A 15,831-nucleotide genomic window follows, 5' to 3' on the forward strand; every position below is an offset into this window, starting at 1 on the left:
GTCAAGTACCAAGTGTGATATGTGGAAAGTGGCTCCACAGCTGATGGCACAATGGTTTGAACCATGGAATGTACAGCACAGAAGGAGGTCATTTGGCCCATTATGTTTGTGTTGGCTCTTTGAAGAAACTATCCAAATAATCTTATGCTCTAGCTCTTTCCCTACAGTCTGGTAAATGTCTCCATTCAGGGATTTATTGAATGCTTTAAGTGTTTTTTGAAAATTGTTGTTGAATCTGCATCCACTGACTCTTCAGGCAGCACATTCCAGATCACAACAACTCCAATTTTCTGCATAATTTTATTTTTTTATGTTACCTCTTTTTTGCCAATCAATTTAAATCTGTGGCCTCTGATTACTAACCTTTCTACTAATGGAAACCCTTTCTCCTTATTTGCTCCATCAAAACCCTTTATGAACACCCGGTTAAATCTCCCCATAAGTTACAATCAGCTTCCCCACATAACTGATGTCCATCATCCATGGCATCATTCTAGTAATCTTTGCAAACTCTCTGAGGCCTTGCCATCCTTCTCAACGTGTGGTGCTCAAAATCAGCCATAATACTCTAGCAGATGCCAAATGAAATAATCTATGGTTTGATATAACTTCCTTACTTCTGTACTCTATTCCTCTATTAATAAAATCAAGAATCATGTAGGTATTTTAACAATCTTCTCAACTTGCCCTGCTACTATCAAAGAATTGTATACACACACCTCCAAGTTTCTATTCCTGCACCCCCATTAAAATTGTACCATTTAGTTCATATTGCTACTTCTCATTCTTAAAACCAACATTAATCACTTCACATTTATTTGCTTTAAGTATCATCTGCTATGTGTCAATAACCTGGGGCATCAATTATTTGGAACTGACAGAAGGATTAGAGGGGAACTGAGTGGATTTTTTCACCCTAAGGGTGACAGGGAACTCACTGCCTGAAAGGGTGCTAGTAGCAAAAACCCTCATTGCATTTAAGATGTCTGTGCACTTGAAATACCATAATCTACAAAAGCTAGAAAGTGGAATTTGGCTAGATAGCGTTTCACAGCTGGCATGGACTCGAAGGGCCGAATGACTTTCTCTATGCTGCATGTTTTTATGTTATGAAGTGATTGAGATTCTGTCTGTGATGAAGTGGCTGCCATATATTTTACTGCAGCTGGAATCTCAGCCTCTGACTTGCAGTCTTTGTGTTGCTAAGCAACAGCTGTGAGTCTTAAAATGGTAGCTGAACTGCTTCAATTTATCTTCCTGAAGGCTTGCCTTTACATTCAGCACAAAACAGATGTGACCAGTTAACTTCTATTTCCCAAAAACTTTCCCAAATCACTTATAGATTGCCTGTCACTCTCTGTGTGATCAACCAGACTGAAACCAGTTATTCAGCACAAACCAGCAGTTGGTTCGGGGACTTTCTTATCTGTATGTCACCATCATATACTACCTGCAATCATCCTGGAAGATTACAGCATTCTTTATCCTGGTTACAGATGGTATTTTCATTTAGGACAATCTGTCACAGCCATGCACTTCCAATGAGGAGCCCACAGATTTCACACCCAGGAATCCTGCCAGCCCAATCTGTCTGCATCATTTAAATCGTCTGTGTTCAGCTTCATGCATATGAAGCTTTGCCAAACTGAGATTGTTCATCTCTGCAATTATCTATGAGATCAGCAGAGCTGCCCTGTTTTGCATGAAATATGTTGTCTGCTCAACACTGAGCGACCTGCCCACTAAAATGGCTTTCTGAAGGAGGTCACGGGGAGGGTGGGACATGGATTTCCAGGGTGAGAAATCACACAGAAAACAAAAGCAAACAATACCTGTGCTCTTTGGCCCATTATACTTACGTGCATGTTCAAAGCCAGCTTTCATCCGTTTGAAGAGTCGGTAATGCCACTCCCAGGCTTTTAGTTGTTTCTCTTTGTCTGTGCAGTTTGTATTTGGTGTCTCGTTCAGTACCTGTGTGGTTAATTCACTCACACGCTGCTCAGACTCTCGCACCAGTGTTGCTAAGTGTAAGGCCCGACTCTCCAAACTCACAACTGCAACAGGAAATTGACATTAACTATAGTGCATTAGTCTTTTGCTGAATTTTGGCAAACCATCTCTAACCCATGGCACTTTAAGAATCAGTTTCCTCTGATCATTCTTCAACTGGCTGAAGCAATGTTTGAGAGCAACCAGGGATCTGTTTGACATTTTTGTGTTTTATACTCAGGTTGTTGTCAACTAAGGTTCACCGACAAGGTGGGAAAATTATGATCTCTTTACTTGGGGAGGGCATTGACTATTCTAACCCCAACAGAAGATTGAGTACTTTTACCTCTTTGCCTCTTTTACCATTTAACAATTTCAGTGCAGCTAAAGCATGGGTTACAGACAGAGTAAAGCTACCTCCACAGCATCCCATCGCACATGCTCATTGCAACCACAGCCTAGCTTAGAAACAAAGTCCCTCCACATCTCTACATCATTGTCCCATTAATCATACCCAGGGTAGGCACAGCATGGGTTAGATATGGAGTAATAAGGTTTTAAAAACAATAATCAAGGAAAACATCAACAGGCACTTGCAATGGTCTGTGTTAATTAATTAACAAGAGACTGCAAGATCTGTAAAAGGCTTGACTAATCTAATTTTTTTTTTGTGAAGTAACAAAGAAGGTTAATGAAGGGAATTCGATGGATGTTGTCTGTATGGACTTTAAGAAAGTGCTTGACAAAGCACCACAAAGAGTTGGTTAACAAAATTGAGGCTCATGGCAAAGTAGGGTCAGTGTCAACTTGAATAAATATTTGGCTAAAGGGCGAAAAAGCAAGTCTTGGTAAGTGGTTATTTTTCTTACTGGAGGATGGGAGACAGCGGTGTTTCCCAAGGGTCAGTGCTAACAATCACTGCTTTAACTTAGATATTGAATACAACGTAAAGATTTATAGACTTTTGTTATGCAAGTACATTAAGGTGCATGGAACCAAGTTGGGCAGGCTAGGATGAAGGTAATTTTTATTTTCCGAGGGCTCTTCTTGAGTTTTTTCGAGGACTACCTTTTAAATATTGGTAGATACTAAAATTTCAAAATTTGCTGATAATATCAAACTTGGAGGAGTGGTCAATAGTGAGGATGATGCTAATCAATTGCAACAGGACATCAATAGACCAGCAGCATGAGCAAACGGTGAGCAGATGAAAAAGCACTAAAACCTGGAAATAAATGGCATTGGTCTGAACTGGAATTCCATTTTAACGTATAGAAGACCAGTTTGGACCAGTATCAGTCCATGCCCAGTTTTGCTGGCTTTTCCTTTTCAAAGAAGTGTCAGATGATGCATTTTGGCAGAAGGAATAGGGAGAGATAAGATGCACTTAATTCACAGTTCTAAACAGTGACAGAGGGACCTGAGATGTATGTGCATAGATCTTTGAAAGTGGCAGGACATATTAAGAAAATAGTTAACAAAACATAAGGAATTTTAGGCTTCATAAATAGAGGCATTGGGTACGAAAGCAGGAGGATATGCCAGCAGAGATTTGATAGGCTGAATGTCCTCTTTCTGTGCCATAATTGACTAACAGAGTAAAGCTGTCTCTGCTCTACAATATATTTTAACCCCAAACTTAAGTTTAAGTTTATTTATTCGAGTCACAAGTAGGCTTACATTAACACTGCAATGAAGTTACTGTGAAAATCCCTCAGTCGTCACACTCCAGCACCTTTTCGGGTACACTGAGGGAGAATTTAGGATGGCCAATGCACCTAACCAGCACGTCTTTCAGACTGCGGGAGAAAATCAGAGCACCTGGCCAAAACCCACACAGACACAGGGAGAACATGCAGACTCCGCACAAAAGTGACCCAAGCTGGGAATAGAACCCGGCTCCCTGGCGCTGTGAGGCAGCAGTGCTAACCGCTGTGCCACCATGCCACCTCTTAGATGAGAGGACACATTTTTGCATACATTGCTCTCATGAACCATAAAAGCCACACTGCAGGTTTTTCACTTTCTCCTCATTGACCCTGCCTCCAAAAAGCTTCTGTTAGGTTCCATGAGTGGCATGCTTCTAGTGCCTTGCACACATGGGCATTCTTTGCAAGTAAGTTCACACTGTACAGCTGATTCTCTGCTACCCTCCTGGTTGGGGAATTGTAAATGAAGTTAATTCAACAATGGATTTTTGAAGTGAGTCTATATGGTGAGTATTTTTATTCGTTTAGTACACAACAGAAAAATGGTGACAAGACTAAGAATTTGTTTTACATATCATTTAAGAAACTAACGACTAAAGGACATTGTTCCAGACGTTTTGGGACTTAAGTTAATTTTAAGGACATTTTGGAGAGTTTGAAGGATGCACACTGTGTTCAGGTTCAGCTCAGTAGGTCAGTAGAGTAAGCAATTGGAAAAAAGTGGCACAACAGGCATATTTGGGGACAATGGAGGAATTCAATTCTAACAAAGAGAACTGGTGTAATTGCAAACAAAGGTTACATATTTGGCTGAAAACAAATAAAACCAGAGATGAGGGTAAAGTATAAAAGCAAATTACTGCGGATGCTGGGATCTGAAACCAAAAGAGAAAATGCTGGAAAATCTCAGCAGGTCTGGCAGCATCTGTAAGGAGAGAAAAGAGTTGACGTTTTGAGTCCAGATGACCCTTTGTCAAAGCTAAAAGGCATAGAAAGTGGGAGATATTTATACTGCAGGGTGAGGGAATGAAAGATGAGTCATAGCCATAGAAATCAAGGGAAAAGACTGCTAATAGCTGTCCACAGAGAGAATAAAGGGCGTGAATGGCCAAACGGCAGAAAAGCTGTAAGTTGTGATAGATGAAGATGTTGGGGGGCAGGGGGGAGAAAAGATGGGACAGAGGTAGAATGGGTAAAATGTAGAGAAAGGGAAGCGGGGGGGAGAAAAGGGAAGGGAAGGGAAGGGGGATGAAGTAGGGAGAAAGAATGGGGGGGGAGAAAAATGAAGAAAGACAATAAAGAAATAAAAGGTCGAGAACAGTAAAAAATTAAATTAAATAAAATGAAAATAAAGGGGGCCGAGGTGGGGTAGAGCATGAGGGTAAAGTAAATGTTTTCCTCATCATAATAAGGCCACATGCTTATGATGTAGTGTTTAACCAGTGTTGCCCCTGGGATCCCAATACCATGGAATACACTGAAATTGATGAGATTCTGAACTCGGATTACAAAGAACAAAGAACAATACAGCACAGGAACAGGCCCTTCGGCCCTCCAAGCCCGCGCCGCTCCCCGGTCCAGGATTGAATCCTGAATCCAGGATCCCCGCCCAATTTTCCAGCCTATCTACATACCAATATCCTATCCACCGAGCTGTCCCTCACAGCTACGATGCTTTGTTCATTACAACCTATTAACTCACCCCCACCCCCCCATTCCAGACCATGTGATCTCCAGGGAGAGGCGAAAACCCAGAGTGAAAAACCCCAGGGCCAATATGCGGAAAAAAAAATCTGGGAAATTCCTCTCCGACCCCCTGAGGCGATCGAAACGAGTCCAGGAGATCACAATGGCCCTGATCGGAAAATGCTTCCCAACCCTAGTCATTTCCACTTCCACGAACACCATATGAATTCCCTGCCCCCGAGACAGGTTCCCAACTATCCGCAGTCTCGCTCTGTACTGGCACCAGCAAGATGATCATAGAATGAAGCCTTGAAACGAGAAACAAGGAACAATTAGCCCGCGCCGCTCCCTGGTCCAAACTAGACCACTCTTTTGTATCCCTCCATTCCCACTCCGTTCATATAGCTGTCTAGATAAGTCTTAAACGTTCCCAGTGTGTCCGCCTCCACCACCTTGCCCGGCAACACATTCCAGGCCCCCACGACCCTCTGTGTGAAATATGTCCTTCTGATATCTGTGTTAAACCTCCCCCCCTTCACCTTGAACCTATGACCCCTCGTGAACGTCACCACCGACCCGGGGAAAAGCTTCCCACCGTTCACCCTATCCATGCCTTTCATAATTTTATACACCTCTATTAAGTCTCCCCTCATCCTCCGTCTTTCCAAGGAGAACAACCCCAGTTTCCCCAATCTCTCCTCATAACCAAGCCCCTCCATACCAGGCAACATCCTGGTAAACCTCCTCTGTACTCTCTCCAAAGCCTCCACGTCCTTCTGGTAGTGTGGCGACCAGAACTGGACGCAGTATTCCAAATGCGGCCGAACCAACGTTCTATACATCTGCAACATCAGACCCCAACTTTTATACTCTATGCCCCGTCCTATAAAGGCAAGCATGCCATATGCCTTCTTCACCACCTTCTCCACCTGTGACGTCACCTTCAAAGATCTGTGGACTTGCACACCCAGGTCCCTCTGCGTCTCTACACCCTTTATAGTTCTTCCATTTATCGTGTAGCTCCTCCCTACATTATTCCCACCAAAATGCATCACTTCGCATTTATCAGGATTGAACTCCATCTGCCATTTCCTTGCCCAAATTTCCAGCCTATCTATATCCTTCTGTAGCCTCTGACTATGTTCCTCACTGTCTGCAAGTCCTGCCAGTTTTGTGTCGTCTGCAAACTTACTGATCACCCCAGTTACTCCTTCTTCCAGATCATTTATATAAATCACAAACAGCAGAGGTCCCAATACAGAGCCCTGCGGTACACCACTAGTCACAGGCCTCCAGCCGGAAAAAGACCCTTCCACTACCACCCTCTGTCTTCTATGACCAAGCCAGTTCTCCACCCATCTAGCCACCTCCCCCTTTATCCCATGGGATCCAACCTTTTTCACTAGCCTACCATGAGGGACTTTGTCAAACGCTTTACTAAAGTCCATATAGACAACATCCACGGCCCTTCCTTCGTCAACCATTTTGGTCACTTCTTCAAAAAACACCACCAGGTTAGTGAGGCATGACCTCCCTCTCACAAAACCATGTTGACTATCGTTAATGAGTTTATTCCTTTCTAAATGCGCATACATCCTATCTTTAAGAATCTTCTCCAACAACTTCCCCACCACGGACGTCAAGCTCACCGGCCTATAATTACCCGGGTTATCCTTCCTACCCTTCTTAAATAACGGGACCACATTGGCTATCCTCCAATCCTCTGGGACCTCACCTGTGTCCAGTGACGAGACAAAGATTTGCGTCAGAGGCCCAACGATTTCACCTCTCGTCTCCCTGAGCAGCCTTGGATAAATTCCATCAGGCCCTGGGGATTTGTCAGTCTTTATATTCTCTAACAAACCTAACACTTCCTCCTTTGTAATGGAGATTTTCTCCAACGGTTCAACACTCCCCTCCGAGACACTCCCAGTCAACACATCCCTCTCCTTTGTGAATACCGACGCAAAGTATTCATTTAGGATCTCCCCTACCTCTTTGGGCTCCAAGCATAAGTCCCCACTTTTGTCCCTGAGAGGTCCGATTTTTTCCCTAACAACCCTTTTGTTCCTAACGTATGAATAAAATGCCTTGGGATTCTCCTTAATCCTGTCTGCCAAGAACATTTCGTGACCCCTTTTTGCTCTTCTAATTCCCCGTTTGAGTATTTTCCTACTTTCATTGTACTCCTCCAGAGCTCCCTCCGTTTTTAGCTGCTCTATGGCAGGATTATGGCACAACTAAGAATGAAATTGCTCTCAGAGTTGCATTCCATCAAAGGGAGAAGACTGGTCGAATTGCAAACAAAGGTTACATATTTGGCTGAAAACAAAATAAAATCAGAGATGAGAGTAAAGTAAATGTTTTCCTCACCAAAGGAAGCACTTGCTAAGTGAAGCTGTTGCAGATTACACTCTCTTGTGTAAAAGAAATTTACCATTGTGGGAATGGTGTGAGCTTAGGAAGTAAACTTAGAGGCACTTTTGTAGGAGCCAAAAGAACAATAAAATCAAGGTCAAATTTTGAAGCAAAGGCAATATGCTGGCATGAAAAGAGGCCTGTGAGGAGGCCACAGCCATGGAAATGGCAAAAAGTGATAAATGCTGATTGCAAAAGGGTTCTTTTCCTGAGTTGGCAGGTGAATCTACCAGATTTCAGTGAAATCCATGTTCCAGCAGCCAAGTTCACAATCCCAGAATCAGAAAGTTTGATGTTACTGCTGCCATGATAGCCAAAAACCATCAAAATGCCCTTATTTCCAGTCATAGTACTATGCCTATGTGAATGTTGGTGATATTCAGACAGCAGGCATAAACAGTAATGTTCCAGGTTGCAGTCAAAATTCAGATCGTCAATGCACTAGGCTAAGGTCATAGTAGATCTATAGCTAGTTCAGGAGCCTGGAAATCCTTGAATGAGCACATGATAGATGGAACCAGAAGTTTATGTTATCGAGCAGGAAGATTGTACTCAGAGTGCAAGAGAAACAACACATGAAAAATGAAAATAATACAGCTGAAGATATATTTCCAGCACCCACAGTAGAAATGAAAGTCAGATGCAGAGGATAGGTCCCTTCGTATGAATATATACAACTTCTAGAAAGAAAGTTTTTTATCTTGCGCCCATCGGGATAGACACAAGGGAGCAGGGGGGGGAATCTTGAGCTTGCACACTCTGTTCACAAGATTGGCGGCGAGCTCAAGAACCGGTGAAACCCGGAAATTGCGAATCTCATCGGTGATCTCACAATCTCTGATTTTTGCTCCCCTCGCCGACGACGTAATCGCAATTTACATTAATTTAAATAAATTTGAATGTCATTAAACATCCCCCTCGCCACATGATATCTCCGCTGTATTTTCAAACCTCACTGATGTGAGCTTTACAACAGGTTCAGCCAGACATGAACCTGTCATGGGGATTCTCTTGGGAGTGGAAAGGTGAGTATAGCCCCCGGTGGTGAAGGGCTTGGCCAAGCACTACCCATGGCACAATTTGGCTCTGCCAGGTTGGCACATGCCAACCTGGAAGTGCCAACTTGGCAGTTGCAACCTGTGCTGGGACAGTGCCAGGAGGGGGCCCTAGTAGGATCCTCATAGAGGGGTATGTTTGTGTAGTCGGGAAGGAGAGAGTATTCAAGGAAGTGGGGAGTAAATGCCGCCGCTTACTGTTGAGGGGAGAGGGAGATGCCCATGTTGATGGAGATGGGGAGATGCTGGCATTGATGTGGGGGAAGAGATGCTGGCGTTGATGAGGGGTGGGGGGAGAGATGCCGATATTTATGGGTGCGGGAGGAGAGATACCAACATTGATGAGTGGGGGAGGGTGGGAGAGAGATGCCGGTGTTGGTGGTGGTAATGCGGGGGTGGAGGGGGGTTGGTGGAGAGATGCTGGCATTAAACGGGGAAGGAGAGAGCCCCTGAGATCTCCGTAGTGGGGTGGCAGGAGGTCATTTCGTGGTCTGTTCGGGATGCCCTTTTAAAAAGGGCACCCTGATCACAGTGCAGCCGGCTTTACCAACGTGTTTAGGCCCCGCCCCTCAAAATGACTGCGTAAAACATGCCCCCCCCCCTGTTTTTCAAATGCAAATAGTCGTCCTCTTCAGACAAAAGGAATATGTCCACACATTTCAGCTTTTTGGATATATACCCCATTACTTGCCATTGGTAGAAGTAGGAGGGAACAAAGTCTCTCTGATGGGAACAAATTGGATTAAGATGATACGGTTAATCTGGGCTGAGGTTTTTTCCTTGGAGCTCAGAGATGGGATTTCCTCAGAGATGGGATTTTCCACCCCGCCCACAGCTGGAATTTTCTGGCCACTGAAAGTCAATGGACTTTGGCTGGCTCTCCAAATTTTGCATTCTGCAATGAGTCCCGCCATGAATGGGACTGGGGAATCTGGCCAATATGTCTAACATTAAGAAAATGCTAAGGGAGAACAAAGTGTTCTTTGAGCAAGGAAGACCAAATGATAAAATTTGGCATCACAAGGCCAAATTAAAGATGAAGAACGATGTACAGCTGACAATTTGTAAGACTAGTTCAGTGCTTTATGCTCAGTTAGAAGTAGGAGGTAAAGAGCTGGATAGATTAGAAAGTGATGTGGAGATGCCGGCGTTGGACTGGGGTAAACACAGTAAGAAGTTTAACAACACCAGGTTAAAGTCCAACAGGTTTATTTGGTAGCAAAAGCCACACAAGCTTTCGGAGCTCCAAGCCCCCTCTTCAGGTGAGTGGGAATTCTGTTCACAAACAGGGCATATAAAGACACAGACTCAATTTACATGAATAATGGTTGGAATGCTAATACTTACAGCTAATCAAGTCTTTAAGATACAAAGAACGTGAGTGGAGAGAGGGATATTGGGTTCATGTCACACTATTTGTGACCCCCACAGCTTGCCTGGACCTGCAAAGTTTCACTGGCTGTCTTGTCTGGAGACAATACACATCTTTTTAGCCTGTCTTGATGCTCTCTCCACTCACGTTCTTTGTATCTTAAAGACTTGATTAGCTGTAAGTATTCGCATTCCAACCATTATTCATGTAAATTGAGTCTGTGTCTTTATATGCCCTGTTTGTGAACAGAATTCCCACTCACCTGAAGAAGGGGCTTGGAGCTCCGAAAGCTTGTGTGGCTTTTGCTACCAAATAAACCTGTTGGACTTTAACCTGGTGTTGTTAAACTTCTTACTAGATTAGAAAGAACAGGAACAATTAAGGAGTTGAAGAGCCACAAGGACTGCCCCCAACATGGTGTTTCAAAAAAAAGGAAAGATTCATTCAGATTTGTAGACATTATAAGCAAACAGTAAATAAGGAGATCGAGAATGATACTTACCACTTCCTACAAGTGAAAATTTGTTTTCTAATTTAGCCAATGAAAAGATTTTCATGAAGATAGATCTGTCAAATGCATACTTGCAATTAGAATTAACTGTCATAAGCAAGGAATTGCTTACCATTCAAACAAGCAAAAGGTTATATCAGCACAAGAGCTTATCATTTAGCGTCAACTGCTCCAGCAGTGTTTCAGTGTCATGGATCAGGTATGAAGAGGGTTAAAAACAGTATGCTGTTTCTTAGATGACATTTTGATTAGCAGTAAAACAGAAAAACAGGACATTGTAAGGTTGAACAAAGTTGATCAACTTCAAGAGTATGGCATCAAAGCTGACAAGCACAAGTGTTGCTTCATGCTATCAACTCTAACATACCTGGGTCACCAAATAGATCATGAAGGTATCCATCCAATGTGGAAGATGGTGGAGGGAATTTTGAAAGCAAAGAGAACAGAGAAGAATTTAAAAACTTTGAGAAGAACATAAAACATTCATAAGAATTGCTGTGTATTATTCGAAGTTCACCTCTGACTTTGTTAACAAATTTGCCCACTGTTCCAACTACTCAAAGCTTAGGAAGTGGTCAGTGGGGTGTCAAAGATTATTTGAAGAAACAGAGAAAGAACTGTGGATTAACCTAACCCGAATATCCAAAGATGTGCAGGTAAGGTTAATTGGCCATGCTAAATTGCCCCTTAGTATCAAGGGACGAGCAGGATAAATACAGGGCTAGGGCCTGGGTGATATTGTTGTCAGTGCAGGCTCAATGGTCCAAATGGCCACCTTCTGCACTGTAGGGATTCTATGATTCTATGAACTGATAGGTAATGGTGTTTCAACGCACGATAATCCCAGTAAACAATTGTTTACCATGGGATGCCTCATCACAAGGGTTAGATGGGGTAGTATCAACATGGGGAAGCCTGTAACATATGCTTCACATACTTCACCATGAATTACTCTCCAGAATCGGTTGCATTCTTGGACACATGCATCTCCATCAAGGACAGTCACCTCAGCACTTCACTGTACCGAAAGCCCACGGATAACCTCACGATGCTCCACATCTCCAGCTTCCACCCTAAACACGTTAAAGAAGCCATCCCCTACGGACAAGCCCTCCGTATACACAGGATCTGCTCAGATGAGGAGGATCACAACAGATACCTACAGACGCTGAAAGATGCCCTCGTAAGAACAAGATATGGCGCTGAACTCATCAATCGACAGTTCCGACGCGCCACAGTGAAAAACTGCACAGACCTCCTCAAAAGACAAACACGGGACACGGCGGACAGAGTACCCTTCGTCGTCCAGTACTTCCCCAGAGCGGAGAAGCTACGACATCTTCTCCGGAGCCTTCAACATATCATCGATGAAGACGAACATCTCGCCAAAGCCATCCCCACACATCCACTACTTGCCTTCAAATAACTGTGCAACCTCAAACAGACCATTGTACGCAGCAAACTACCCAGCCTTCAGGAGAACAGTGACCACGACACCACACAACCCTGCCACATCAATCTCTGCAAGACATGCCGGATCATCGACACGGATGCCATCATCTCACGTGAGAACACCACCCACCAGGTACACGGTACATACTCTTGTGACTCGGCCAACATTGTCTACCTGATACACTGCAGGAAAGGATGTCCCGAGGCATGGTACATTGGCGAGACCGTGCAGACGCTACGACAACGGATGAATGGACACTACTCAACAATCACCAGGCAGGAGTGTTCTCTTCCTGTTGGGGAACACTTCAGCAATCAAGGGCATTCAGCCTCTGATCGTCGGGTAAGCATTTTCCAAGGCGGCCTTCACAACACACAGCAACGCAGAATTGCAGAGCAGAAACTGATAGTCAACTTCCACACACATGAGGACGGCCTCAACCTGGATCTTGGGTTCATGTCACACTATATGTAACCCCCACGACTCGCCTGGGTTTGCAAAATCTCACGAACCGTCCTGGCTGGAGAAAATTCATACCTCTTTAACTTGTGCTTAACCCTCTCTCCACTCACATTGTCTGCATCTGTAAAGATTTGATTACCTGTTAAGATTCGCATTCCAACCATTATCTTGTAATTGAGTTTGTGTCTATAAACTGAATTACAAAATAATAATACTGTTTGTGAACTGAACTCTTCACTCACCTGATGAAGGGGCAATGCTCCAAAAGCACGTGCTACCAAATAAACCTGTTGGACTTTAACCTGGTGTTGTGAGACTACTTACTATACTTTAACAAAGTCAGAGTAAAATTACTCACAAGTTAAGAATGAGGCATTAGTAATCATACATGGTGTTACAAAATACCTGTGTTAGGAATTTGGTAAGTACATAGTTACTAAATTGGATGTTCTTTAGGAAAAGTGAATTCAGGGAACGTGGGTATATTTTGGAAACAAAAGGTAATTTCAGATAAAATGGTGTGTTTAAGTTAAAGTTATTAATATACTTAACTGTCATAGTGTTCTTGTCGTCTGTTTTTCTTTTCTGTTACTTTAATAAATACTCTTTATTAATTGTTTACACAATGACTGGACTGGTTCCTTGCTAGATTGTACATAATTCCTCACATTATTCCAAAGAAATATACACCACTAAGAACCAGTATTTCAAGTTATCCTTTGGGGTTTTGAGATGTTCTCGCAAGTAACATCAGCAGAGTTCTTAACAAAATTGAGGGCACTTGGCTGGAATCTTGAAAAGCATATTTCCTTTGGATGTAGGGGATTTGTGACTTTTTAAATGTAACTAGAGTGAGAAACACATGGAACTAAGCGAGAACGTATTATTTTAAATAAGGAGGCTGCAAAGATGGCTCTTGCTCTAGCCCAGGCTTATTTGGAAGTAGACAATGTAACCTTAGCAAATTTGAAAAGTACCTAAAGGTAAATTGATGTAATGGAATTGGCAGATAAATTGGATTATCTACAGGATCCAAGAAAGCTGAGGTAATTGAAAACATAGCAACACATTTAAATATACAAGAGGTGTCAGACAGACCTAGTATTTCGAGAAGTGACTGAATTAGTTCAAATTATAGTAAAAAAGGGAAATAGAAATGAAGAAATTAGAAATGGAACAAAGAGAGTTTTCCAAAGGGAATTGGAAATGCACAAGTTAGAAATGGCAGAAAGAAAAAAGGATAAAGAGAGAGATCATTAAATTAAAATACAGCGAATTGCAGCAGGGACAGCAAAGATGGATGAGGAAGACAGTATTTCTAGACATGGGCTGGAATTTTACCACCATGCCTACCCCGGAATCGGCTTGCAGAACGGAATTCTCCGTTGGCCTCAAGTGGGATTTTATGAGCCTCGCCCAAGCGAGGTCGTAAAATACTAGCCATGAACCTCGTGTAGAGATGGAGGGGTACTTTTAAAATTTAATAAAAGGGACACCGTGGCATTTTTAATGCCTTTGAGAAAATAGCTAAACAGGTGAAATGGCTGCAAAATATTTAGACACTGCTTTTACAGACTAAACTTGTAGGTAGGGTAGTGAAGTCTATGCACCTTAGTCAGAGGAAAGGCCTGAGGAGTATGAGACAGAGAAGAGAGCTATACTGAGTGTTAATGAGTTAGTACCAGAGGCTTACGGACAAGAGTTTCTAAATATAAGAAAACAGTTTGGACAAACTTATATTGAATTTGAAAGGATTAAAATAAAGTAATTTTAATAGTGGGCAAGAACATTAAAAATAGGAGAAACCTATGGAGCCCTTAGAGAAGTAATTTTGTTGGAAGAATTTAAAAACTTGTTACCAACAATGATAAGGACTCATGTGGAGGAACAAAGTTGTACAGTGGTTAGCATTGCTGCCTCACAGCAGCAGGGACTCAGGTTTGATTTCCGGCTTTGGTCACTGTGTAGAGTTTGCATGTTCTCCCTGTGTCTGTGTGGGTTTCCTCCGGGTGCTCCAGTTTCCTCCCATAGTCCGAAAGACATGTCGATTAGGTACATTGGCCTGCTAAATTCTCCTTCAGTGTACCTAAACCAGCACCGGAATGTGACGACTAGGGAATTTTCACAGTAACTTCATTGCAGTTAATGTAAGCCTACCTGTGACACAAATAAATAAATTTTAAAACTTCAGTTAAAACTGCAAGACGTGCAGTGGAGCTTGCTGACAATTATAAGTTAATTAATTGGTCAAAGCCTTTCTTTTGACACTCATTTAATTCTGAGAAAGAAAGAAAATGGAAAGGTGTGAGAAAGGACAGCCAAGGAAGGGAGGGAGTGGTTGAAAATTCCAAGGAGACTTCACCTCAAAATAAAAAAGACAGTGCTGACAGAATAAGAGAAATGAGGAAAGTTAGATGCTTTCATTGTAATAAACTGGGCCACACCAAGTCAGTATGTTGAAGATTCATAAGGAAAGGCAATTGGAGTTATAAATCAGAAACTGGAGAACAGGAGAAGCAGGTAAGATTAATATTTATTTTATTTACAGAGGAAAAGAGCAAACAATAGGAATGAAAATATGTGCACAAATGGTACAGGGACAGAGTGACCAGCAGGTGGCTGATTTGTTTAAGGATTTTGGGCGTAATCGTACCACCTCGTCCCCACCCATCAATCAGATGGCGAACTGGTACGATTGCGTACAATGCTAAAAATCAGATTAGCTCCCGGCGCCAAACGGTTTGGTATCTTCCCAGCCCCTTTTTCATGGCAAGAACCACTTTGCATCCAAAATGAGTCCAAAGCCTATTAGTGAATTTGAATGCATTTCAATATCATTAAAAAGGTCGACGCGCTATCATTCCCCCCTTCAAGAACCTCCTCACCTCACCAGCATGACGTTATGCAGGCACAAATCAACATGCATCCATAGCAGTCTGGGTCAGGTGTAATAGTAGCGAACGGGTTGGGGGGGGGGGGGGGGGGGGGAGGGTGTGGAGCAGGGGGCAAGGAGATGAGTACCACTAGCACCAACTCCTGGAGTGCATACTAACCATGCCCCAGAAATTCTCATCCAAATCATTAATATAAATAACAAATAACAGTGGACCCAGCACCGATCCCTGAGGCACACCGTTGGTCATAGGTCTCCAGTTTGAAAAATAATCCTCTACAAC

At 42.9% G+C, this 15,831-nt stretch overlaps 1 protein-coding gene across 1 annotated transcript in view; it reads right to left on the minus strand.

Annotated features, from left to right (window-relative positions):
• The window catches only part of LOC144510434 (ankyrin repeat and fibronectin type-III domain-containing protein 1-like), an 878,059-nt gene that overhangs the window by 72,487 nt on the left and 789,741 nt on the right, over positions 1-15,831 (minus strand). Inside the window, exon 8 of the mRNA XM_078239881.1 lies at positions 1,860-2,054. Coding sequence (XP_078096007.1) covers positions 1,860-2,054 — 195 coding nt within the window. The remainder of the gene's footprint in view (positions 1-1,859; positions 2,055-15,831) is intronic.

This window comes from Mustelus asterias, chromosome 23, assembly GCF_964213995.1.
Source record: "Mustelus asterias chromosome 23, sMusAst1.hap1.1, whole genome shotgun sequence".
Classification (NCBI taxonomy): Eukaryota; Metazoa; Chordata; class Chondrichthyes; order Carcharhiniformes; family Triakidae; genus Mustelus; species Mustelus asterias.